Genomic DNA, 27008 nt, shown 5'->3' on the forward strand with positions numbered 1-27008 from the left:
GGAGGATGGCTAACTGAACTGTGAGAGATAAAATGAATAAACTATACCTGCCTATATCTGTACATCTTGAAAATTGCATATTGGGTAAAAAAACACTAATGCTAGTGGAAAAATAACATGTACAATATGGGAACTTCTTTCGTAAATCTTGAAAACATACGAATCAATGCTATATGTTATTTATAGCTACAAAAGAGTGAGTTAAAATATAAAGTATGGATGGAAAAGATACACACCAACTTCATGAATTAGAGGACTTCAGGGACGAAAAGAAAGGAATGGGGATGGACAAACGGGTTTCTATTGCAATATTAAATGCTTATTTTTGCAGTAGAAGAAAATGTGACAAAATGTTAACATTCGTTGGGGCATCGGGGTGGCTCAGTGGGTTTAGCCTCAGACTCTTGATTTCGGATCAGGTCTTGATCTCCAGGTCTGGGATCCATCCCTGCAAAGGGCTCCCAGCGCAGCTGGCAGTCTGCTGGACATTCTCTCCCTCTCACTCCCCCCCTGCTCGGTCTGTCTCTCTCTCAAATAAAGAAATAAATATATATTTTTTAAAAATGTTAACATTTGTGGGGCTGGATCCAGGATCCTGGGTTCAAGCCTGGCCTTGGGCCCCCTGCTCAGCAGGGGGTCCACTTCTCCCTCTCCCTCTCTCTCTCTCTCTGTCTGAAATAAACAAGATTTCTTTTAAATGTTAACATTTGCTATTTGATATAGAGCTTATTTTATAATTCCCTAGTTTTTTTTTCATGCTTTTAAAACATGTCTCATAATTTAAAATAAAAGAATTTCTTTAGTAAAGAAATGACAAGTGGGGTATTATATTACCCCCCTTACTGTCCTTGACACCTTGCTCTGCGTATTGTCCTTGTGACTGAATATTCCCTGAGCCAGTCTCTCATCTGTAATAACGGAAGGGTGCAGGGGTGACCCTGGGGGATGCCCCGTCGGATGCTCTAAGCGCCTCCCCCTCTCCAGCCCCTTGCACCAGCTTCTCAGACTCACTGCTCCAATTCGTCGCGCGTCCATCTTCTTTGCCTCCTTTCCTGCAAAGTCATCAGGGAACATTTAACCAAAGCACGCTCAGGAGTCGACTTTGCTAAGACCCTGGAAAAGTTTTGGGTTTGCTTGGTTGTCTCGCGTTTAAATTAAAAGCCTGACGCAGACGGTGTGCACGGGGAGAGGAGGGGGCGGGGGACGGATGCCGCGGGTTCCCGCCCCCCCCCCCCCCCCCGCGGGCCGCACACGCGGTACCTCCAAGGCGGTCGCGGACCCGAGGGCAGACCGAGGAAGGCGGCCCGGGCCGCGGGCTCCAGCCGGTGCAGCGGGCTCCCGGGGCGCCCGAACCTTCCAGGCCGAGGACTCGGCTGCAGCCATGGGCTACCAGGCGCAGGGGCCCGACGTGCCTCGGCAGGTAACGCTCCGGAGCCGGCCCGCGTCGCCTTCCCGCAGCCGCCCGGGGACCCCGCCTTCCCCTCGGTGCGGCGGAGCACCCCGAAAGGGCTCCCGGGGAAAGGGTTTGCCTCCCTGCGACGTTTTTTTTGATTGCCGGACGCTTTCCAGGGTGACCCCAATCGCGCCCGACCAATGCAGGCTCCCCGGGGGCCCCCTGTGCCCCAGGCTGCCTAGAGAACCCCCTGAGCCCCAGGCTCCCCGGAGGACCCCCTGTGCCCCAGGCTCCCCGGAGGACCCCCTGTGCCCCAGGCTCCCTAGAGGACCCCCTGTGCCCCAGGCTCCCCGGAGGACCCCCTGTGCCCCAGGCTCCCCGGAGGACCCCCTGTGCCCCAGGCTCCCCGGAGGACCCCCTGTGCCCCAGGCTCCCCGGAGGACCCCCTGAGCCCCAGGCTCCCCGGAGGACCCCCTGTGCCCCAGGCTCCCCGGAGGACCCCCTGTGCCCCAGGCTCCCCAGCGGACCCCCTGTGCCCCAGGCTCCCCGGAGGACCCCCTGTGCCCCAGGCTCCCCGGAGGACCCCCTGAGCCCCAGGCTCCCCGGAGGACCCCCTGTGCCCCAGGCTCCCCGGAGGACCCCCTGAGCCCCAGGCTCCCCGGAGGACCCCTTATGCCCCAGGCTCCCCGGAGGACCCCCTGAGCCCCAGGCTCCCCGGAGGACCCCCTGAGCCCCAGGCTCCCCAGCGGACCCCCTGTGCCCCAGGCTCCCCGGAGGACCCCCTGTGCCCCAGGCTCCCCGAGGACCCCCTGTGCCCCAGGCTCCCCGGAGGACCCCCTGTGCCCCAGGCTCCCCGGAGGACCCCCTGAGCCCCAGGCTCCCCGGAGGACCCCCTGAGCCCCAGGCTCCCCAGCGGACCCCCTGAGCCCCAGGCTCCCCGGAGGACCCCCTGTGCCCCAGGCTCCCCGGAGGACCCCCTGTGCCCCAGGCTCCCCGGAGGACCCCCTGAGCCCCAGGCTCCCCGGAGGACCCCCTGTGCCCCAGGCTCCCCGGAGGACCCCCTGTGCCCCAGGCTCCCCAGCGGACCCCCTGTGCCCCAGGCTCCCCGGAGGACCCCCTGAGCCCCAGGCTCCCCAGCGGACCCCCTGAGCCCCAGGCTCCCCGGAGGACCCCCTGTGCCCCAGGCTCCCCGGAGGACCCCCTGTGCCCCAGGCTCCCCGGAGGACCCCCTGAGCCCCAGGCTCCCCGGAGGACCCCCTGTGCCCCAGGCTCCCCGGAGGACCCCCTGTGCCCCAGGCTCCCCAGCGGACCCCCTGTGCCCCAGGCTCCCCGGAGGACCCCCTGTGCCCCAGGCTCCCCGGAGGACCCCCTGTGCCCCAGGCTCCCCGGAGGACCCCCTGAGCCCCAGGCTCCCCGGAGGACCCCCTGAGCCCCAGGCTCCCCGGAGGACCCCCTGTGCCCCAGGCTCCCCGGAGGACCCCCTGAGCCCCAGGCTCCCCAGCGGACCCCCTGAGCCCCAGGCTCCCCGGAGGACCCCCTGTGCCCCAGGCTCCCCGGAGGACCCCCTGTGCCCCAGGCTCCCCGGAGGACCCCCTGAGCCCCAGGCTCCCCGGAGGACCCCCTGTGCCCCAGGCTCCCCGGAGGACCCCCTGAGCCCCAGGCTCCCCAGCGGACCCCCTGTGCCCCAGGCTCCCCAGCGGACCCCGGACTCGCGATCCCCGCCACGGGCCTGGTTCGGGCCCCGCCGAGGCTGGGACACCCTCCTGCATGGGGTGCGGCGCCCGCTGAATCAGCTCTGCTGCTCCCCTCCGAGCCATTATTTCCCAGTCGCCCTCGACATCGCCGATGATTACTGCTAACGTCCAGGGAGTGTCCTCCATTGCAGATTTGTCTGACACTTTTCTGATTTTTTTGACCATTTAATTGAGTATATGTAATTGCCATTTTATATGTTAAAACCAGAGCCACCTAGATGACAGAGAAGCTCTCATTTCTGAACATGAGCACAAAGGGAAAACTTGTCGTCAGTGCACGGCTGTTTTTAATGTTGTCAACTCGATTATAGGATCTGGTATGATAGGTAAGTGTTGTTTTGTTTTAGATTTTAAGTGAAAAGATGAAATTTAAGACTTACCATGTTGCTACTAGTCACTGATTATTTTTAAGTAAAAAATCTTAAATAATAAAATTGATGATTTTTTCCTCATTAAACCTTTTTTTTTCCCCAATTGTAACAATGTGCATCACAACAGTGTCTTTCATGCGAAAGGTGGGGATGTGATTCATTCTTTTTCCTCATTTGAGAGCATCTTCCACATGTGGTAGGTTAAAGTGGAATTGCCTATGGGATATGCTGGATTTATTTTTATAGGCTAGGTGGTCAATTGATAATGCTACTAATGTACTTTTCCCTCTTGCTGAAGTGTCCACCATTACCTGAACCACCTTTCTATGACCTTTTAGAGTATAAATCTCCAGATATTTGGAAATATTGGAGGTACCTAAGTGTAATCTAAAAACATAACAATCTTGTGGAAAATTAAATCATACAGTATTTCCTTACCTATCTATAGTTTTAATTTTTAAGTACAAACTTACTCTGATATATTAATTTTAAGTGTCATTTAGTCAATAAGTAGATATTGGTGAAAAATGAAAAAATATAAATTTTTCTTAACAAAGGAGCCAAATAATCAGAATTGAAAGAAATGAGCAGCTCATATTTTCTCAATGTGAAGCAAGGGGAAAGTTCTGACAAAATTAAGTGTGTTGCATTATCATAATTAAGGCAATTATTTTTTCAGTGCTAATTATTCTTTTTTTTTTTTTTTAGATTTTATTTATTTATTTGAGAGACAGCAGAAGCAGGGGGAGCTGCAGAGGAAGAGGGAGAAGCAGCTGCACAGGGAGCCTGATGCAGGGCTTGACACCAGCACCCTGGGATCATGACCTGAGCTGAAGCCAGACGTTTAAGTGACTGAACAACCCAGGCACCCCTAATTATTCTTTTTTTTTAAGATTTTATTTATTTATTCATGAGAGACACACAGAGAGAGGCAGAGACAGGCAGAGGGAGAAGCAGGCTCCATGCGGGAGCCCGATGTGGGACTCGATCCTGGGACCCCAGGATCACACCCTCGGCAGAAGTTGGCATTGAACCGCTGAGCCACCCAGGCTGCCCTAATTATTCTTTTTTTTTTTTGGAAAACATCCAATTTAAGAAAAAGAAAGGACAAAAACAACATCCTGCCCTATTCATTGAGAACACTACCTTTTCCTGTAAAGCTTTGACATTTTAGTTACAGTCGTCATTGATTATTTATTGGAATTGCATTACTTTTTTCACCTTTTGCAAGCTGATGTGTTTCCTGATGTTGTTTCCAAATAATAGGCAGTTCTCTTTAATGGCACATAAGATAGGGATCCCTGGGTGGCGCAGCGGTTTGGCGCCTGCCTTTGGCCCAGGGCGCGATCCTGGAGACCCGGGATCGAATCCCACGTCGGGCTCCCGGTGCATGGAGCCTGCTTCTCCCTCTGCCTATGTTTCTGCGCCTCTCTCTCTCTGTGTGACTATCATAAATAAATAAAAGTTAAAAAAAAAATGGCACATAAGATAGAAGTATGTGAGGCCAGGTAACCAAGTAGGGGCAAAGACTTGCTTGAGTTTCTGCCCCCATGAACCAGGGAGGTGTGGGTGCTCTCCTTGGCAAAATTCCAGAGTTCATTCCCCATGTGAACACTTTAGGCTAATTCATGTGAGCAACATAAAAAGTACCTCTTAATTATGTTCAGCAGAGTTTTTAAGGGAAAAATTTCTAGAGAATAAAAATTCTGAATGATATAGTTTAAATATGTTTTATCTTAAATGTTTTCTTGCCCATAATCTAAAATTGACCATTTCATAACAAAAACGTCTATATGCCCCTTCAGCTTTATAAAAAATACTTTTGGTGCGCCTACGTGGCTCAGTCGGTTAAGCATCTGCCTTCAGCTCAGGTCATGATCTCAGGGTCTTGGGATGGAGCCCCACATGGGGAATCCCTGCCTAGCTTCTCCCTCTCCCCCAACCCTCCCCTCTGCCCCTGAACTCACTCTCTCTCTCAAATGAATAAGTAAAATTTTAAAAAAGTAAATAATAAAAAATAATAAATGATACAAAATACTTTTTCCTTCTCATTTTTCTCTCCTAGTTACCTACTTTGATTCCAGAGTCAGTCCTTCTTCATATCCCATAACCCTTTTGTGCTCTTATTGCCCTCTTTGCTTTCCCAGCTAGCTTGTAAGGAAAGCTCTGGGTCATTACTTTCTATATATTCAAGGTCATATTCCCCCCTCACCCTGAAGTGAACATTATTTGTGTGAACTGGCATCTGTTTTTCATTGTCGCTTTCTTATTCCTATTCCATCACCTCATAAACTTGCTCTCTTGATGTGTCCTTAGCTTGCATTTTATTCTAAAATAGTATTAAAATGCCAACATTTGAGTAGCCATGTGCACTGTTTACAACCATGTGCTATGAATATGTCAATTTACTTAGCCTGTTATATACAGGAATTGGGAGAAAGCCTCCATATTTCTATATGTTTTATTAATGTAATGGGTGGGGCATTTTATATTTTCCCAGGATTACCTTATTCAATGAAGCAAGCCGGCCTTCCTCTGGGAATATTGCTTTTATTTGGTGTTTCATATGTTACAGGTAAAATACTATGTGATTGCGTTTTCCTGCAACTTTAGTGCAATGATGATTACACACACACACACACACACACACACACACACAAAATAACTGAATCTCCTCATTAGGAAGTGCATCAAATACTCCTAAAGAATTTAGACATTTATGTCTGAGATTTACTTTTCCTGCTAATGTTCTGAACAGATTAGAAAAGCCTAAATCCTTTTCATGTGCCTTTTACACCTTATGCAGAGTGGTAGGTGGGGGAGCCATCTTAAAGGCTGATGAGGGCTGAAAGACACTGCTTTGAAAATACAGACATCAGGCCTTCTTTCTCTATCACGTCTCTTCTGCTCCCCCCCTTGTCATGTAGTGTTCATTCACACTCACCTTTTGCCACTCCTCCATCTGAGTGCGCGCTTTACAACCACTAATCACCTCCTCTTCCTGCGGGTCTCTTCCCTGGTGGGAAGTCACCCCACCACCTCACCTCATGACAATCACAGGGTCCTTCCTCTACCTTAGGATCGCCGTGAAAAAGGCAGTGATCACAAAGAGACAGCACCTGCAGTGGTAGTTTTTATGGTGACTACTATGTGTGATCATTTAGATGCCTTTTTTCCAGGGACTGCAAACACCTCAGCCTTGTTGTCAAACCATTGACCTGGCTCTCAATGGCGCCACCTTCCTGTAAGGTTATGATGTCCAGTCACCATTTCCCCACAGCCCTCAGCCAATGACTGACTGATAGAGAACGCCTGGGTGGCTTAGCAGTTGAGCCTCTGCCTTTGGCTCAGGGCGTGATCCTGGGGTCCTGGGATGGAGTCCCACATCGGACTCCCTGCATGGAGCCTGCTTCTCCTTCTGCCTGTGTCTCTGCCTCTTTCTCTGTATCTCATGAATAAATAAATAAATTCTTAAAAAAAAAGAAACACAAAAGCTGCGTGTCCCCGGCCCACACGTACACACCTTCCCCGCCACTCCCCTTCCCACCCCCCAGGAGAGGCCAGTGCGTGTTGCAGGTGCAGCAAGTCTCCACCTGAGGCCACCTCGGTGCTGAACTGTTTCCCCTGCCCTATCCCCATTCTCCCGAGAGCACTCCCTCAAGTCCCCTGACCCAGCTCTGATTCTGGAGACCCTGAGCTAGATGCTGTGGCCTCATAAAATCTCAGTTTTCCAAGACCAGCCTGTAACTGCCATTTGTTTCCCTCAGGCTGAGGAAGAGAGTAAAGCATGCTATAGATTCCAAAGTCAGAGCTGCAGAAGCACTGGACGGCCTTGCTCCCTTCTTTCCTCTTACGGACTATTCTCCCCAAACCTATGGGGCTTTGAGCTTCTGCAGCTCTTACTTTGTAGCTTAAGACCCATAACTTAGCTTAAGACTCATAACTTAGTAACGCGGGACCTGTAACACTGTGCTTATTCAGGGTTGTTGGTGTTTAGAAATTGCACTCTATTCATGAGAACATTCATCACACTAAAAAAACCCATTCGAGGATTACCCTTGTCCTTTTTAATTTCCTGTTTCCTAGTCAGTCAGCACTGACTATAATTAATTTCCACCCAGGCATAATAACCATGACTTATTTAAGTACATTATAAACATTTATGTACACTGTAAGCCAGTAGATAGAAGAAAATTTAAAAATATGTATCACCAAAGAATTAAATACTCCAGGTGAATTAACAGTTTACTAAAGCCAAGTCACATTATACAGAGGTAAATATGAAATAATATGAATAGCTTTCTCAACTAATATTATGCATAAACTTATGCAATGACAGTGAGAAGCCTTTTGCAAAGTCGTATTTTGCTAATTTATTAATCGGCAGAAATTAGTTACTCTTGTTAGTTCAGTTGCATGATCAAAATTTTAAGCAACTTTGATGAATAAAGGATGACCACACAGAAGCAAAAAAATTTATAGACTATGATTCATCTTATTTCTTAATTAGGCTTTTAAGAGGAAAATCTGCAATTAGGGTATAGTATTGAATTTTTCTTTAAATGACACTGCAATTACACAGTGGTTTTTCTCTGTGATTGTTCTTTTGTCTTTTTAAGGCCTCTAATGAGATATGTCCAGCTCAGCAGTAGTTTTTCTAAGTTCAGTTTTCATGGTTTTGACATGTTGGAGAATAAGAACAAATTATTATTTTTTTTAGAACAAATTATTGACAACAAGTGTCTTCTCTTAATTTGCTTTAAGATATTTGTTGATTAGAGTATAATAATTTGTATTGTTTAAACACATATACTGATTTAAAAGAAAATTTTTATGTTGAATGACATGGACTCATTCATGGATTTATCTAAAATTTGCATGCCATATATTTAAAGTGAACAAATAGGACGCCTGGGTGGTTTAGCGGTTGAGCGTCTGCCTTCAGCTCAGGACGTGATCCTGGAGTCCTGGGATCGAGTCCTGTCGGGCTCCTGCAGGGGACCTGCTTCTCCCTCTGCCTGTGTCTCTGCCTCTCTCTCTCTTTCTCTGTGTCTCTCATGAATAAATAAATAAAATCTTAAAAAAAAATAAAGTGGACAAAATGTTATAGTGATTGATACTTCAGATTCCTTTTTTTAAATAAAGATTTTATTTATTTATTCATGACAGACACAGAGAGAGGCAGAGGGAGAAGCAGGCTCCATGTAGGGAGCCCGATGTGGGACTCAATCCTGGGTCTCCAGGATCACACCCTGGGCTGAAGGCGGTGCTAAACTGCTGAGCCACTAGGGCCGCCCTGATAGTTCAGATACCTAAAGCTCTTAAGATATATATTTATAGCTTGTACTTTATAAGTAGAAAAACACATTTATTATAGATTAAATTATATATATATATATATATATTCTTAATAAACTGTTAACTTTAAGCAATGGATTTTGAACTTTTATAAAAGTCAGCATTCTCATCCCAAGCATATAGTTCTTCATCAAAACTTCACAACATCTATGAAACTGATCACCTACTCTCTGTGACTGAGGTCCTCATTCATCTTCCTTGGTCAATAAGTTGCTGTTGAGTTTTCCTGCCTTTAGCATCTGTCCATTTCCTGATGAGTCTTCCATATTGCTGAAGAACTACCTTCATAAAACCTTAGTTTGGGGGACACCTGGGTGGCTCAGTGGTTGAGCATCTGCCTTCAACATGATCCTGGAGTCCCAGGATCAAGTCCCACATCAGGTTCCCCACAGGGAGCCTGCTTCTCCCTCTGCCTGTGTCTCTGCCTCTTTCTCTCTATCTTTAAAAACAAAACAAAACCTCATTTTGGTCTCTCTCAGGTTTCCAATCAAGGCATTCTAAGACTGTATAATGACAATAGAAAAAAAAATTATTGCATTCCAATTCCTTCATAGCTCAGCCACAGTGTGAAGTTTTAGTTTTATCTCCAACTAATCTAGCCTCTTTATCACATTGTCACCAACATTACTATGTGTTGAAGATATCTTTTAGCCTTCTGGACTATTCCATGCCCAGTAGAATGTGCTTCATGCTGCCTTCCCTTGGGTAGTCTCCCTACTTGACATTCCTTTTCTTCTCTACCTGGTGAAATCCTATGTCCAAGGCCTACCTAACTCCTCTGTGAAGCTCGTCGTGGTTTTAAAAAAGGCAATATAATTAATTGCCATGTTCTTTGTGCTTGCAAAGTATTTTAAAAATATACTTACTAGGCCATTTATCATGTTAAATTTTAATCAGATATGTAGACGTCTAGCAATCCTGCTATATTGATTCATTCAACAAATATTTAGTGACACTGCTGTCATTATATGAATGAAGAACATTATTCCTGCCTGTATGAAGCTCACAATGTAGTGTCAGGCAGACAAAAACAAAATTATAATACTTTATGGAAAATACCATAATAAAAATATGTGCAAGATGAGAGGGATATTGGCATTTAACCTAGTTTCAAAAGAGAAGGCATATTTTGGGGTTAAGAGACACCTCCACTGACAGTTTATGAGTGAGCAAAGAAAATGGAAGGGTACTCTAAGCAGATGGAAATGTGGAGATGCAAAAGAGAATTGTGTGAGTGATTCCATCTGCTAAAGCATAGGGTTGATGTTTCTAAGTGGAAAGAGAGGAAGTCAGAGGTTTACAGAGGCATTTATGAAGGCTCCCACGTAATGATAATCATTACCACTTCCTGAGGACTGGTTTGGTGCTGAGCATGATGCAACCACTGCACTTAATCCTTCCAACTCCATGAAGTAGGTATTCATGTTCTAATTTTATGGAGAAGGAAATTGAGACTTTAACAGGTTAAACCATTGGCTAATGTCAACGGTTACTGGCAACAGAGTTGAAAGTTAAGTACATGGATTTTGGAGCCAGACAACCAGGATCTGAGTCCCAACTCTTCCCTTCTAGCTCTGTTAAGTTCAGCTATTTGTTTAACCTTCTGTGACTCACTTTTCTCATCTATTAAAGGGAGACTTGAGGTAATAATTTCACTTAGACTTGTTGCGAAGCTTAAACAAGTTAAAACCCTAAAATAAAGTAGATTAGAGATTAGAAATGAGGGGATACCAATGAATAATTTATAATGCAATAGTTAATGGATTTGGTGACTGAAAGAATGTAGCAGGTGATGGATAATGAGAAATCTAGGGTGATGCTCAAATTTCTGTTGGTACTACTCGCAGTTTGGAAAAATATAGTTGGAGAACCAGGTTCCTGAATTTACATATTTATGTAAATTAGAATTTGGACATTTAAAATGAAGATGTCTATGTGATCTCCAAGATAAAATGTTTGTGAGATTAAGATTTAGGAGGTATCAATTGGATTTATCAACTTGGAGCTCATTGGTGAATTTGTTCAAAGAAGATTCAGTGATGTGGGAGGAATCAAGGTGGAAAGCATAATGCAATGATTTCTGTTTTCTTCTTTGTATTTGAATGCATCTCCAAATTATTTAAAGGAGTAAAAAATCAACTGTGGTGGAAGCATGAGCGAGAGAAGAGAAAAAATAAGAATCACTCTCTGTGCATAGCTGTGTACCCAGTACAACTTCAGTGTCATTCATTAAGTGCTCAAAAAACATTGAGTTAAGTGAAAAAAAAAAAGGGAGAGATTAACTTTTAATTATATAATTTATGTATATTTGTGTCTTCAATTCCAACTGTAAAATTAGAGCTTGAGTCTTTAAAATGTAAGTTAAAAAAATTCTTGGAGTTGTCTCTTAACCATAATACAAAGTTACTAGTTCTACTTTGTTATAAAACAAATGATCTGATTCTCCTCAATGTACTTTTTTCTGATTGCTTCATCATTTTTCATTCTTGGTTTTCACACATTGAATGTCTATGAAATATTTGATTACCTACATTCTGCTGCTTGGACAGCTGAGCTGCATCCTGTTAATGGTCGTTACACTGGTTAGGTTAGGAAAGTAAAATGGGAAACTGATGCTTTGACTCTAGTCTGCGCACCCTCTTCAGTTCATTGCACAGATACATTAAGTGTATTTGCATCTGAATTGAAAAATATATAACTGGAAACAGTACTGTTTCATGAAAGGTAATGTTTTATGAAAAGAAAGTAAGCCTTGCCATGCCAATTTATTGTAGCATTAAACCCTTCAAAGTTTATTTTTCTTTAAATCAAAATACAAAAAAAAAATTGTATTAAATGTAATCTGATGTTTGTTTAATCACTGTTTTTGCCACAGACTTTTCCCTTGTTTTATTGATAAAAGGAGGGGCCCTTTCTGGAACAGACACTTACCAGTCTTTGGTCAATAAGACCTTCGGCTTTCCAGGATATCTCCTCCTCTCTGTTCTTCAGTTTTTGTACCCTTTTATAGGTAAGTTGAATGTGAAAATGAATAGCATGACTTTTATAAACACACAAATATTTCTGAAGAAGGTGGTTTAATAGATTAAAAGTGAATAAGTGAAATAATAGATTTCTTGTAAGGCTGAAATATATATATATTTTTAAATCTAAGGGTTTGTGGAAGCCATGTACAAGGCCAACATGCAATTTAAAAGCTATACCATAATGATGAACATGTCCCCTAGCACTTCTTAGGTAAATTGTTAACATTCACCAATGACCGAATTGACATCATTTTTAAAATCAGTAAGTAATACAGCAGCTGTTGTTCAAACCATTAGCTCCTTATGTCTCCATGGAAGGCTACGAATATATTTCCCCAAAATCTTACTTTTTCAAATGAGGGGATATTTGGGAGGCTTCACAATTTTCTCTTATTGTTTCTCACAATGAGCAATGCATGTATTCCTGAAAATATGTGGAAACTGAACTTTTGTAACAAAACAAATCACATTTTAAGTGACTAAGGAAACTCATTTAAAATTATTCTGGAAAGAATCAATTGTGAAGTGAAAATGTTTTTGTAATGGAAACTTATATTCTCATATATTTGCTGTCCAGTTATTTTTGAAATTTTACATATTTGTAATTACAATATATACTTGAAATAAGTAGGATTATGCCTACTATTTGGGAATAACTGACTACTTTCAAAACAGTTAATGGGTGTTAAAGAGGGCACTTGTGATGGGCACCAGATGTTGTATGTAAGTGATGAATCCCTAAATTCTACACCTGAAACTAATATTACACTCTATGTTGACTAACTAGAATTTAGATAAAAACTTGGAGAAGAAAAATAGTTATATCCCAAAAAATCAAAATGTTCAAGAGGAAACATGTGATGGCTCCTTGGTGACTGTATTGTTTTAATAATTACATTTTTAGCTATGATAAGTTATAACATAATAACTGGAGACACTTGGAGCAAAGTTTTCCAAAGAATCCCAGGAGGTGAGTCAATGTATTTATATATTATTCATAGTTAATGTAGTTCATAATAATTTACAAGCAAAATATTTGCAAGTGAAAGAGTTGGATGGCTTCAAATTTCTGGCAATAGCTGGATCCATTCTGCTTCTAAAGTATTATTCTACTTTTATAAATAGTGTATTTCATATTTAAATGTTTAAAGGATATCATTGCTATTCATAGACTACTTTGTATTCTAAATATCTTATGCTACATATCACCAACTCCATGTGGTAACATTTTTCATGTGCTTTTTACTATGCCATTTCTTAAATAAGCAAGCTGACTTTTTTCTCTATTATTTGGGTTAAGGTATAATTTAATATATAAAATTAGCTCTTCTTAATGTATGGTCCTGTAATGTATAGTCTGACAGATGCATATAGTCATATATCCACAACCACAATCAAAATACAGAACAAGTCCATCACCCACCCTCCCAAATTTTCCTTATTTCCCTATATAGTCAATCCCTTCCTAATCTCCAGCTTCTGGCAACCACTGATCTGATTCTTCTCTCTAGTTTTGCTTTTCCCAGAATGCCAAATAAATGGCATCATATAGCATGTAGCCTTTCAAGTCTGGCATCCTTCATTTAGAATAGTGCATTTGAGATCCATCCAACTTTTGGGGTGTATCAGTAGTTTGCTCTTTTTTTTTTTAATTGCTGAGGAGTATTCCATCATATGAATGTGCAACAGTTTATCTGTCACCCAGTGGAAGGACATTTGGGTTGTTAGGTTTGGCATGATTATGAAAAACCTTTACGAACATTGCAAGCCGACCTTTTCAACATGTGCCACCACACCACTTCCGTTCACCCTTTCACCATATCATGGTGATTTGAATAATTTAGAGATCATGAGTCTTTTTGTTCTGAAGAGCTTCTCACCCAAGCCACACAATCCTCATCTCATAGTTAACTGCCCTATAGTTGTTATCAGTTTTGAAAGTGATACAAAAACACCTTTCTTCTTAGTCCCTGAATCACTCCTTCTAGAGACACACAAACCAAAATAAAACAAAACCTAAAACTAGAAATTGCACCTATTCTTTCACAGAGTTTAGTGGGAATGAAAATCAGGAGACTTGACCATCAAATCACAGACCCATGCTTGCTTGCTGTGTGACCTTGACAAGGTTAATGCCCTCTCTGAGTTTTAGTTTCTTCATCTCTAAATTAGGAAGTAGAGTTTCACCTGCTTCATAGAATTACTGTGTGAAACGACAGAGGTAATACAGACAGTGATTAGCATGTAATAGGCTTGCCTGACACTGTTAGCTCTTAGCAGCTTCTGTTCTAGCCCCCAACTACAAATCATGTTTTCATAAACGGAGATCACATGAGTGGATAGAATGCTAAGGAAAAATGGAAAGAATTTAACACCATATATAAAATATTGACCTAATTATGTAAAATTTCTATTTTCATAAACAACTAAGGGAAAAAAACAAGAAAAAATATATTGACATGTTAACTGTGATTATCTTTTAATTGCAGGATTCATGAGATTTTTTTTTGTTTCCTTTTTTGTTTCAGTTTTTCAAAGTAGCATCTATTTAGAAAAATCTTATCACTTTTTTAAAAATTTCTTTTTATTGGAGTTCAATTTGCCAACATATAGCATAACACCCAGCGCTCATCCCATCAAGTGCCCCCCTCAGTGCCCGTCACCCAGTCATCCCAACCCCCTACCCACTTTATTTTCACTTAAAATGCTTATTCAGGTATATTTTTGTTAGAAGATCAGCATAAATAATATATCTCATCATCAGATCCTTATTTTAAAATGTCCTTTATGGTAATAGAGATCCTTTGTTACTAGGCTCCTCTCTGCTATTCATAGCATTCTATTTCAGTGTTTTTCTAGGACTTAGAATTTTCCCAGTGAAGGAAATCTATATTTTATTTTTTTTAATTTATTTTTTATTGGTGTTCAATTTACCAACATACAGAATAACCCCCAGTGCCCGTCACCCATTCACTCCCACCCCCCGCCCTCCTCCCCTTCTACCACCCCTAGTTCGTTTCTCAGAGTTAGCAGTCTTTACGTTCTGTCTCCCTTTCTGATATTTCCCACACATTTCTTCTCCCTTCCCTTATATTCCCTTTCACTATTATTTATATTCCCCAAATGAATGAGAACATATAATGTTTGTCCTTCTCCGATTGACTTACTTCACTCAGCATAATACCCTCCAGTTCCATCCACGTTGAAGCAAATGGTGGGTATTTGTCATTTCTAATGGCTGAGGAATGTTCCATTGTATACATAAACCACAGCTTCTTTATCCATTCATCTTTCCATGGACACCGAGGCTCCTTCCACAGCTTGGCTATTGTGGCCATTGCTGCTATAAACATCGGGGTGCAGGTGTCCCTGCGTTTCATTGCATCTGTATCTTTGGGGTAAATCCCCAGCAGTGCAATTGCTGGGTCGTAGGGCAGGTCTATTTTTAACTCTTTGAGGAACCTCCACACAGTTTTCCAGAGTGGCTGCACCAGTTCACATTCCCACCAACAGTGTAAGAGGGTTCCCTTTTCTCTGCATCCCCTCCAACATTTGTGGTTTCCTGCCTTGTTAATTTTCCCCATTCTCACTGGTGTGAGGTGGTATCTCATTGTGGTTTTGATTTGTATTTCCTTGATGGCAAGTGATGCGGAGCATTTTCTCATGTGCTTGTTGGCCATGTCTATGTCTTCTTCTGTGAGATTTTTGTTCATGTCTTTTGCCCATTTCATGATTGGATTCTTTGTCTCTTTGGTGTTGATTTTAAGAAGTTCTTTATAGATCTTTGAAACTAGCCCTTTATCTGATACGTCATTTGCAAATATCTTCTCCCATTCTGTAGGTTGTCTTTTAGTTTTGTTGACTGTATCCTTTGCTGTGCAAAAGCTTCTTATCTTGATGAAGTCCCAATAGTTCATTTTTGCTTTTGTTTCTTTTGCCTTCATGGATGTATCTTGCAAGAAGTTACTGTGGCCGAGTTCAAAAAGGGTGTTGCCTGTGTTCTTCTCTAGGATTTTGATGGAATCTTGTCTCACATTTAGATCTATATTTTCTACCAAACATATTGGCAAAGCAAATTATTTGAAAGGGTAAACAGAAACACATATACAAACGATTTAATTCAAAAAATAATAATAATTTAATTCAAATTATGCTCACCAGAAATATACAAATAGTTGAGTTCAAGGTTTCTAGAACTTGAACTTCCTGTTTCAGTGTGGGTTTGTTTTTTTTTTTTCTTTTAGATTTTATTTACTTATTCATGAAAGACACAGAGAGAGAAAGAGAGAGAGAGGCAGAGACACAGGCAGAGAGAAAAGCAGGCTCCATGCCGGGAGCCTGATGTGGGACTCGATCCTGGGACTCCAGGATCACACTCTGGGCCAAAGGCAGGCGCTAAACCACTGAGCCACCCAGGGATCCCATTTTTTAGTGTTTTGATTCACAACTTTATGACGATTGTTTAGTTATATCTGAGTTAAGCAAATATTCATGCTTATTTTATTACAGTGTGTATGACATTTATACCACTTTGAAATTGCATCTGGGAACTTTCCTATAAGTTAGTTTATTAGCCATATGGGAAAATTAATCTTGCTTACTTTTTCCCCCTAATATTTTTTTTTCTTTCTTTATTTTTCTTTCTTTCTTTTTTTCTTTTTTTGTAACCACACTCACACATTTATTCTACAAACTTTAGACTTTGCAGAAATTAATGAACAAAGACTTGGTACCACTGGGGACATTTCAGAAACATAATGATATGATCTCTGAAGGAACTCAATATGCGTTAAAAAATTTAAGCACTGGTATCTTCCTTGGAATAGATACATAGCTCCCAAAGTTAATACTGTGATTAGCACAGCCTTAAAAATATATAAATCCTTGTAAGTATGTTTTATTTTATGTTTACAACTTTTACTTGTATTTGATGATAGGCACACATGCACATACACTACCCTCCCCCACAACACACACACAATTATTTTATCAAGTCATTGGGATAGCCAAGAGTCTGCAGTGTATACTGGTTTCAGCAGAGCTTCTGGATAACTTCCCTATTTACCTCTGTCTTCTTTTTTTCAGGGAAACCACTTCTTTCTCAACAAAAGTATAGAAATAGAATATTTTTATCTAAAGCTTGATTTTTGAAATTTCAAGCTCCACTTTCAAGTCTCTCTAGGACACAAAAGTTAAAAAAAAAAAAAAAGAAAAGAAGCCTCAGAACATGCCTCCTCCTCATGTAGCTTACTTCCTATAGAAGGGATTTGCCATTAGAGACTTTTAGACAAAGAGCAACATCATGTTTTTAGCTTTTGAGAAGGATCTCTGTACCTTCTAGGTTAAAAGTATACTCTAAGGAGACAAAGAAGGGTAGAAGCAGGTAAACTGATTAGAAGGATATTAAAATTATTTGAAAGATAAGATTATTTGAACTATAGGTTCATCCTTAAGTTATTTTGTATTTACATTTTTGTGAATCATTTCTATTTTTACGTGGTTTTATGAGATTTATTTACTCAAAATCTTTGTCATTTAGATAATATTGAAAGTTATTTAAGTCATTTTTGCACTTAAATATTTGGCTATTTGTATCACTGGTGTGTTAACTCACACCTCTAAAGATTTTATAATATTTATTGTGTTTTAGTTGACCCTGAAAACTTGTTTATTGGTCGCCACTTCATTATTGTGCTTTCTACCGCTGCCTTTACGCTGCCTTTGTCCTTGTATCGAGATATAGCGAAGCTTGGAAAGGTAACTTACATTTTTAAAAAGGCTCAGAAATGCACTTTGTTACCTGCACTAATTTTGTCAAACTACTATCTATGTGGCCAAGTTCTTAATTATAGTATTTATCTTAGATTCTTTCTTACCTTTCTTTCTAAGGTACATAATCTGATGTCAGGCACCATACTTTCAATTTAGAAAATAAAAAGAACTATACTTATACCAAGTCTAATTTACTGAAGAAAATGTTCTATCTTTTTTTATGGATAGTAGTTTAAACAATTTAATGTTAGACTAAGTTTAAGAAGTAAGGATGAATCACTACACTGGCTCAAAATTTTTTTGTAAACTACAGTGTTTCATCCAGTGAATTTAAATGTCGATATGTCAGTGATCAATTCATGAGAATTTGGCCAGTGTACATGATTCTTACTGCTAAAGAGAAATGATGCATTTCTAATGAAACCAACCAAATAATTATTTGATTCACCATTTAGGCTCATCTGCATAGATTAGCCTTTATCAACCATATTTTTATTTCCTTACTCTCAAGGAGTGTTTGTATTTTATGCAAAATATTATTGGTATTATATTTACATTATGCCAAGCATTCTGATGAAAAGCTTTTTTAAAAGAGTTAGTGATATATTTTTATGTTCTAATTTGAAAGTCTAAAAGTTGAGTGAATTTTACTTTTCACTGTGATATTTTCTGTGTATCCACAGTTATGGGTCCTTCCTTAAGGATCTTATTATGGATCCTGTTACCCACGTCCTTCCAGGTCAGCCAGAGTGGAGATACTCCAAAGTTTCTGACCACTCTACCTTTGTTCTCTAATAAAACAAGAGTCTATCAAAAGCAACTTTTTTGTGAATTATCTGAAATAACTCAACAATCTTCCATTTCACGTGTTGTAGACATAAATGTTATCCTCTGAGAGCAAAAGGCCAGGCATTCATGAAAAGAAAGCTAATATTCCATCCTATTATTACCTGAACATTTTTCCCTAAAGTCTCCCTTAAGGTGTCCTATTGGAATATCTAAATAAGTCTCCCATTGAGCAATCCCAGAGTGATTAGGAGCCCTGATGTGAAGTTAGGGTGCTTGCATTTGAATTCTCCCTCTGCCACTTTCAAGCTGTGTGACCTTGGGAATGTTACTTAAAAATCCCTGTTCCTCGGTAGATGAGAGGACTCATAACAGAACCTTATTTCTAGTTAAAAACTAACAACCAAGGAAACAAGGTTAACCAAATGAAATAAAAGCAATTTTACATTTTGTTTTTCTTATTAGAGAAAGAAGTCTAAAATGTGCTTATCCATTAAAAAATTAAGGGCAGAAGCACAGATTTAATAATGAGTGCACAAAATGCATATATACACAGACCAGTTTATATTTTAGCCAGTTGAAATAGTGACAGAAGAGAAAAGAAAAAGCAAAGACTTTAGAAACACAGACCAAAGGGCAAAATCAAATAGGAAAAATAGACTAACAGAGCTAGAGAACAGAATGGAAAAAGGAGAGGCACCCCAAAAATGTGTGTGAGTGGTTGTGTGTTTGGGGGGAAGGTCCTATATTGAAAGGGGGAGGGTAAGGTAAAGACAGAAGCAGAAGAAGCAATTATAGATAGAAAAAAAGCACAAGTCAACACCAAAATAGGACCTGAAAGAGAGCACCTTCCCTTTGACCCATATCAACTAAAATCATCAGTTTTGTATTATATGCAGTAAGCCACTAAAAACATTTAAAGTCATATTGCAAGATTAGTCATATATGATACTCGCCCCCCCTATTTTGACGGAAAAAATAATACTATGATCTGATAAAAATTTAGCAACACCAGTCTGTAAGAAAAAACTACTACAGGATTGTATAAACAAAAACTATATAAAGCTCTACTCAAGTAAAAAGAGAAACACCTAATATTTTTAATACACTAATCTCTTTTCCAAACTGACGATATCTTTACATTTTCTTTTGCAGATCTCTTTTCTTTCTACAGTTTTAACAACTCTGATTCTTGGAATTGTGATGGCGAGGGTAGTCACATTGGGTCCATACATGTAAGTTTTGTTGCTATATTGGTTAGTCTCTAATTTATAGTCTTCACATAGATATTCATATGATGTATTGTAAATGCTGAAGTATAAAGTAGTCTTGGTACCTGGAAGCACCATTTATCTTCAGTATTTGACAAAATGAGAGAAAATAAAAACATCTAAGTAGACAGGCATTTTTCATTTGGCCCCTGCGTGGCTGTTGAGATTAAATTGAGTTTACTTTGTATGTTAATGGCCAGCCTTAAGAGTTAGAGTAAGGAAAGGATTTTAAATAGTGAGAAATAGGGCAGCCCAAGTGGCTCAGTGGTTTAGTGCCACCTTCAGCCCAGGGTGTGATCCTGGGGACTGGAGATCTCAGGATCGAGTCCCACGTCAGGATCGAGTCCCACGTCAGGATCGAGTCCCACGTCAGGCTCCCTGCATGGAGCCTGCTTCTCCCTCTTCCTGTGTCTCTGCCTCTCTCTCTCTGTGTCTCTCATGAATAAATAAATAAGATCTTTAGAAAAAATAAGATAAATAGTGAGAAATAGGAATGAAGTAGAGTGCTTGGGAAGGTAAATGGTGGGAATTTTTATATCTATCCCAGAGATGGATTTGTTCTTAACAAAGTTTTACCAATATATCTGAAATGAGAACAAAGAATATGATGGTGTTTTCTCTGTTAGAGGAAATGTAATCGCTCTGAAAACCACCCTTTATTCCCTTCTAAAGTATATTATTTGGTTATTTTGTGTTCAAATACTTTGTCATTCATAGACTGATGGTGATATCTGGTGCCATTCATTTGCTTTGGATGTTATTATCTGACCAAATAAAATGTTGACAACTGAGTACTGGTTCCCCAAATTTTAAATTTAAATTTTAAAATGTTACTTATCTACCAAAGTGCAGAGGCTGCCAGTTCAAACTATGGCATTTATATACCTCAATTACAGAATAGATTCTCCCGATAAGGACTGGGGAGTTTATTACCCAGAGTCCCAAGAGAATGCTGGAATGAAATAAGCTTAAATTGACCTTAGGACAAAAGAAAATTAACATGTGACAGTGTCTAGCCCAGTGCAGGGAACATCCTGGGTCTTCAATGAATGTTACCCCCGAGGGGAAAAGAAAGGAAACCTGTTGAATAATTATCCGTAATAACATCGTTCCCAAGGTAACTTATTTTTTCCCATCGATTAACTGTTCTGTGAGATCACATCATTTTCAACTTCATGTGGTTATGTCTGGCTTCTTAGTCTACCAGGAAAATTCCAAACAATTTGCCTCAAATTTATTTGGAAGGGGGTGCCTGGAAGGCTCAATGGTTGAGCATCTGTCTTAGGCTCAGGGCAGGATCCCCATCCCAGGGTCCCGGGATTGAGTCCCACATCCGGCTCCCTGTGGGGAGCCTGTTGTCTCTCTGCCTATGTCTCTGTCTCTCTCTCTGTGTCTCTCTTGAGTAAATAAATAAATAAAATCTTTTTTAAAAAATAAACTTGGGATCCCTGGGTGGCGCAGCGGTTTGGCGCCTGCCTTTGGCCCAGGGCGCGATCCGGGAGACCCTGGATCAAATCCCACATCGGGATCCCGGTGCATGGAGCCTGCTTCTCCCTCTGCCTGTGTCTCTGCCTCTCTCTCTCTCTCTCTCTCTCTGTGTGTGACTATCATAAATAAATAAAAATTAAAAAAAATAAAAATAAAAATAAAAATAAAAAATAAACTTATTTGGAATGAATTATGGAACATCCAGTCTAATTGCATTTGATATAACCTTTACTTTGAAAAAAAAACAAAACCTACTCTTTAAAGGATTGAAATAAAAGAGAAAAGCATACATATCTATCATGTTTATATTAATGTTCTCTTCGAGTAACTGAATCCCAGTCCATAGTTGTAGTAGCTCGGGCTGCCAAAACAAAATTCTGTTAAACACTGGGGGTCTTTAACAACAGAAATTTACTTTCTCATAGTTCTGGAGGCTGCCAGTATGGTCCGGTTTTGGTGAGAGGTCTCTTCCTAGTTGCAGAAAGCTGCCTTGCTGCTATGTCTTCACAGGGCAGACAGTGAGGAGACAGCAAGCTCTCTGGTATCTCTACTTGGACACTAATCCCATCAAGAATGCCCTGCCCTCAAGACCTCCTCTAAACCTAATTATCTCCCAAAGTCCTCATCTCCAGATACCATCACAAAGGGGCCTTGGCTTCAATATATGAATTTTTGGAGGGAACACAATTCAATCCTTAGCCATAGCAGTTTTGAAACGCATCCAGTTCCCTTCACTGTGGCCATTTATTCTTTCATTCAGTGAACGCTCACCGAATGCCTATTGTTTCTTGCTATTTTGCTGCACCCTCAGAGAAAAAGAGCAGAGAAACTTAAGTCAGTACCTGTTGAAGGTTGTTCACAACCAAGTGGTGAAAATGAACTTATTTTTAAAACAAAAAGGAAGAAAAAGAAATGGCAGTGCCATAGAAGAAGTGCAAAACAGAGGCATAAAAGCAGTAGGGATGCCAAAGAAGAGAGTGCTTAATAGTTTGTCTGAATCAGGACCGGCTTCCTTGAAGAAAAAAATATATATATATATGATCTGGGTGTTTTAGGATGAATCTGAATTTTTTCAAATAGATAAAAGCATAAAAGGCATTTGAGGCCCAGGAAAGGTAAGCATAAAAGAACAAAAGCATATGGTAAATTCTCCTGATATTTACTTAGTACCTACTATGTTGGTACTGTAGTCACCTCTGACTTTCAAAGGCTGAGCTTACACAACAAAAAGCTAGAAAGTATACCGAGCAGAATACAATAAATAATTGTTGGTTAATGTTTTTAATTGCGTAAGACAGCATTTTTAGTTGGAGCTTTTATTATGAAAAGTGATTCTAGAGAATAAATTATTAGGTTATAATAAAAGGTCTAATAGATTTGGCAAATAGAGTACTATGAGGCCATATTGAGGGGAAAAACCCAAGTAGCTAAAAGCTGAGATAAATAAGTTAATCATTAACTCAGTCCCAAGGAGACAGTTTGAAGCAATGATTTTCCTCTCCAGGGTCACATTAGAATCACCTGAGTAGCTTTCAAAAATGCTGATGCCAGGGGCCCCCTGCAGAGATTCGGAGGGAATTGGTCTGGGAGCCAATTCATTATTGAACAGTTGTGAGGTTGTGAGCAAGCATCTTGGTTGAAAGAGACTGAAATCATGAGGACACATTTAAACGGGTGTAGCATTTCTAAAAGTCGACTAGGCCCTGTTGTGCTGTAAGTTTTCATGATTTATTCTCCACTTACTGTTTTGGTACCTTTTGTTCTACAACCTGTGTGTGAGATACTATTGTGAAAACCAAGAGAAAATATCTCTGCTCTCAAGGGGCTCCCCATTTAGTGGGGAAGATAAGTTGGTGCAAATGCCTGTCGTGGAGGCAAGCGTATCTTGACACAAAAGAAAGAGGAAGGAGAGGCCACTTCCTGGTGGCGCTAAATGAATTGATTTTATGGCCAAAGAGCTATTTATTTCTGTTGTAAACAACATGTGGTCTGTATCTTTCTAACCTTCCTCTAGCAGTGCTATCAGACTTCATCTGAGCCTTTGAAATTTTTCTAATAACAGGGATTATTTACTTAACTCTTTCAATATTTAGATGTTAAAGAAGTGTGTGTGTGTGTGTTTTTTTTTAATGCTGTGCCGCCTTTTATTTCTGTTTGAATACTACTGCAAACAACTTCTGTTTGTCCAGATTTACAATCAGGCTAATCAAATCCCATGTTCAAGGGTTGGCATAATAGCTAGTCAGGCAGGCTTCTTTCTGAAATATGACAGCCACGAATGCTTATAATCCATAAAACATGAGAAATTCAATACTCCATGTGTGTTTTTTCCTCATTTTTGGTTCAGAGGAATGATCAGAAAAGCTGTACTTTTTCATAGGGCTTTTAAAATGGTGTTTGGAAAAGAACTTTAAACCGGCTATCAGAAAAGAGGAAGGTTTGTGATGGCTACTGGTATTGACCTTGTTACTATGGAAACATCTTTTTAGTAGTTGTGTTTTAAAAATAAGACACACAATTCAATTTCCTTTTCCATAACTCATAAGGCCATAAATTCTGCTTTTTGATATGATTTCAAATATGTTATAGTCCAATGACTTTCAGTGCTCTTTGGAAATAATGTTCATTTTTATTGTATTTTCTAACCTTTTGCTTTCTTAAAAACTGAAGTGGCAAGGCAATTTAATTGCTTTCTAGAAAGTGTGCTAGTATCACAATGCAATGATAGTTCTTCCTTTTTTCAAACTACAATTGGGGGCATTATCACTGTGAAAACCTTCATTCTGTGCTTCATTAATATTCCATTCTTTACATTCAGAATGGAAATGATAGCATGAGGTCCAAAGTTACAACTATTTTCTTTTCATCTACATGTTTTTTATAGCATTTTAACCATTAACGCTGTATTCCAAACATAATTCCAAAAAGTGTGTCCATACCTCCAACAGACATTTATGTACATAAAATGTGCCATCTCCAAGAATCTCAATATGTATTAGTTTCTTTACCCCTTTTCCATTCGAACCCTGAAATTCTATGGTTTGATGCTATACATAAAGAGGACCTAGAAGGAATTAAAGAAAGGATCAGAAAAAAATAGGTAAAAGCAGAGGAATAGTGCATATTTGAAAAAGGGAATGATTATTTAATTCTGTCAAATACTAGCCACTGATTTTTTATGATTAAATTGTTGCCCTTTTTGTTGCAAAAGATAGCAACCATAGAACCCTAACTACTTAAAGCAAAAGATAATTTATTATCTCACATAACTTTAAAATTCATGAATATTCATGTTATTAGATTTGGTTGGGTTTCGTTTAATCAATGAAATCAGACATAGTTTTTCTTTTTTTCACTTCTTGGCTTTGCTTAATGTTTTGGCTATGGTTTCTGAAAAGCTCTCCCCTCATTGTGATGAGATGACAGTAACATAATCAGTCTACATCCATCCATTCAAGTCCAAGTCCATGAGCTTTCTCTTTTAAATTACTTCCAAACTCACTTCCATTATTAGTTCTGATTGGCTCTAATGAGGACTCATGATGATCCCAGACCCTATCATCATGGCCTATGTTAACTTGCTCATATCTATGTTACATGCTTACCCTTGATGCTAAGGATACAGTCAGCCCCACTAAAGCACATGGACTGAGAGAAGAGGAAAAGGTAGTCCTAAAAAAGTCAAAGCAATGATGCCAAGAGAAGAGGAAGTAGTCACTGCATGATACTACTATAGATGTCCACTTCAGCTGAGAGGAGGTTACTGGTAGCCTTTTGAAGTAACAATCCCATGATATGGGTGGACACCAGATTAGAGAGAATTAAAATGCAAGTGAATGATAGAGAAGTGAATTGAACAAATATCCACCTCCTTTTGTTTTTTAAGAGCATCAAGGAATGAAAATAACATGACAAAATAGTGGCTTGAGACAGTAAGATCTCCAACAAATGCTTTTTTTTTTTACCATGGGAGATATTAAACATGTATAGGTCAAGCCAAAAGATGGAACCCAAGTCCCCCAGGAGACCTTGAAAAGTTGTAATTTATAGTATAGAGTAATCCTTGCAGAGGAACTGGGTTGCTCCTTCTTCCTCTTGCAACAATAAGATCAAGTATGGAGAGTAAAACATGGATACATTCTGAAGACCAGTGAAGCACTTTTGAATGTTCATGCCCAGTAGGCTCTGTTTTTTTCAGAGATGAGATTATTATCTGAGAGTGTAGTAGACAAAGGTATGTTTAGAACCTGAATATTTTAATTGGTTATATTTGGAAATTTCTCCATAGAAAGTGAGAAGGGATCTACACATGTAATAAAATAATCACATTATATGTTAAATTATCTTTATTCATATTTTATGCATTTTCTTGTGTATTTTATGCCTTTCCCACAATTATAAGCTCCATGAGAACAAGGATCACATTTGCTTTTTCCACACCGCATATCCATTATTCAGCACAGTGCCTAAAGCAGAATTAGAATTGCAACAAAAAACTGTAAAATGACCAGTTGAATAAAGGAATGGACCCTTAAGCCTTCTGCTTTTGGTTGATTCAACTTGGAAATTAACTGACCATAATTTCAGAGTAATGAGACAATAATAATTATCCTGAGACAATAAAAATTTCAGGCAAAAGCATTCCCTGTCAAAGATAATTTTCCTAAGCCTACTTCCTCACTAACATAATTAGCTAACTCATCTGCTAAAATACCATTTGACTCCAAGTTCTGCAGCACTGTTAGAATTAGTGGTACATTTAGCCAGACAGATTGCCTACATGAAGCGACAAATAGGACCACCATTTGACTTGAGTCTACATGCAAATAGGAAAAAACAGCTGCAAGACAATATATTCTCAGAGAAGTTTAGTCCAGCAACTGTGTTAGTGGAGCTGAAGGAATAGTCTAGGCTATTCCGAGTTAAGAACTTATTCCACTTTTCATCAATGATTTTTATAAATGGCTGCCATAGTGAGATTTGCCACCTGCCTGTTATTTCCAGCGAGAAGCCAGACTGGTCTGTGGCATAGATTCACAACCAAGGAGCAGAAATAGAGTAGCCCGTTCTTTCGGTCAGCAAGCATTTATGAAATGTCTAGCTGGGGTTAGTCACTCATCTAGGTATTTGGGCTATGAAGATGAAGAAAGCACAGTCCCTGACCTTGGATACCTATAGTTTCCGGATGGGGAGAATAGACATTTGGAAGATAATTTCAATATAATAATTCATAGAATTATGGGAAAATGCCTTGGAAACAGAGAAATAACTGTTAGCCCGACCTGGGCAGGCAGGTAATAATATTTCAAGGTAAGAGAATATGACCTGTTGCTTGAAAATATGTACTGGTATTAACTGGATCAAAAAGGAAAATGGAGGGATGTTGGAAGCTATTTTTGGCAGGAGTATGTGAGGCCGAGACATGTGATATGTATAGTGGCAGAAGCAGTTCAAGGTTCTAACACTGGGAAGGACCTAGAGAAAAGGGATCCTGTCATTGGTTTGGGAACTATGAAAATGATAATGCTGCCCTTGAGAATTTTCTCAAAAACTTTATTTTCAAAAAAAAAAACTTTATTTTCCTTATATTACTCCTCAATATATATATTTTATCATACTTTAATAGTAATCATGTCTCCATGTTATCTCATTTTTTTTTAGATTTTATTTATTTATTCATTAAAGACAAAGAGAGAAAGAGAGGCAGAGACATAGGCAGAGGGAGAAGCAGTGAGCCCGATGTGGGACTCGATCCCAGGACTCTGGGATCACACCCTGAGCCAAAGGCA

General features: G+C 40.1%; 1 protein-coding gene across 1 annotated transcript in view; it reads left to right on the forward strand.

Moving 5' to 3' along the window:
* The first annotated feature begins 1266 nt into the window (after nt 1–1266).
* SLC38A11 (solute carrier family 38 member 11) overlaps nt 1267–27008 on the forward strand; it is a 57926-nt gene continuing 32184 nt past the window's right edge. Inside the window, exons 1-7 of the mRNA XM_072810973.1 lie at nt 1267–1420; nt 3356–3473; nt 6019–6093; nt 11752–11886; nt 12807–12872; nt 17553–17659; nt 19616–19695. Coding sequence (XP_072667074.1) covers nt 1382–1420; nt 3356–3473; nt 6019–6093; nt 11752–11886; nt 12807–12872; nt 17553–17659; nt 19616–19695 — 620 coding nt within the window. The 5' untranslated portion in view covers nt 1267–1381. The remainder of the gene's footprint in view (nt 1421–3355; nt 3474–6018; nt 6094–11751; nt 11887–12806; nt 12873–17552; nt 17660–19615; nt 19696–27008) is intronic.

This window comes from Canis lupus, chromosome 34 (genome assembly GCF_048164855.1).
Source record: "Canis lupus baileyi chromosome 34, mCanLup2.hap1, whole genome shotgun sequence".
NCBI lineage: Eukaryota > Metazoa > Chordata > Mammalia > Carnivora > Canidae > Canis > Canis lupus.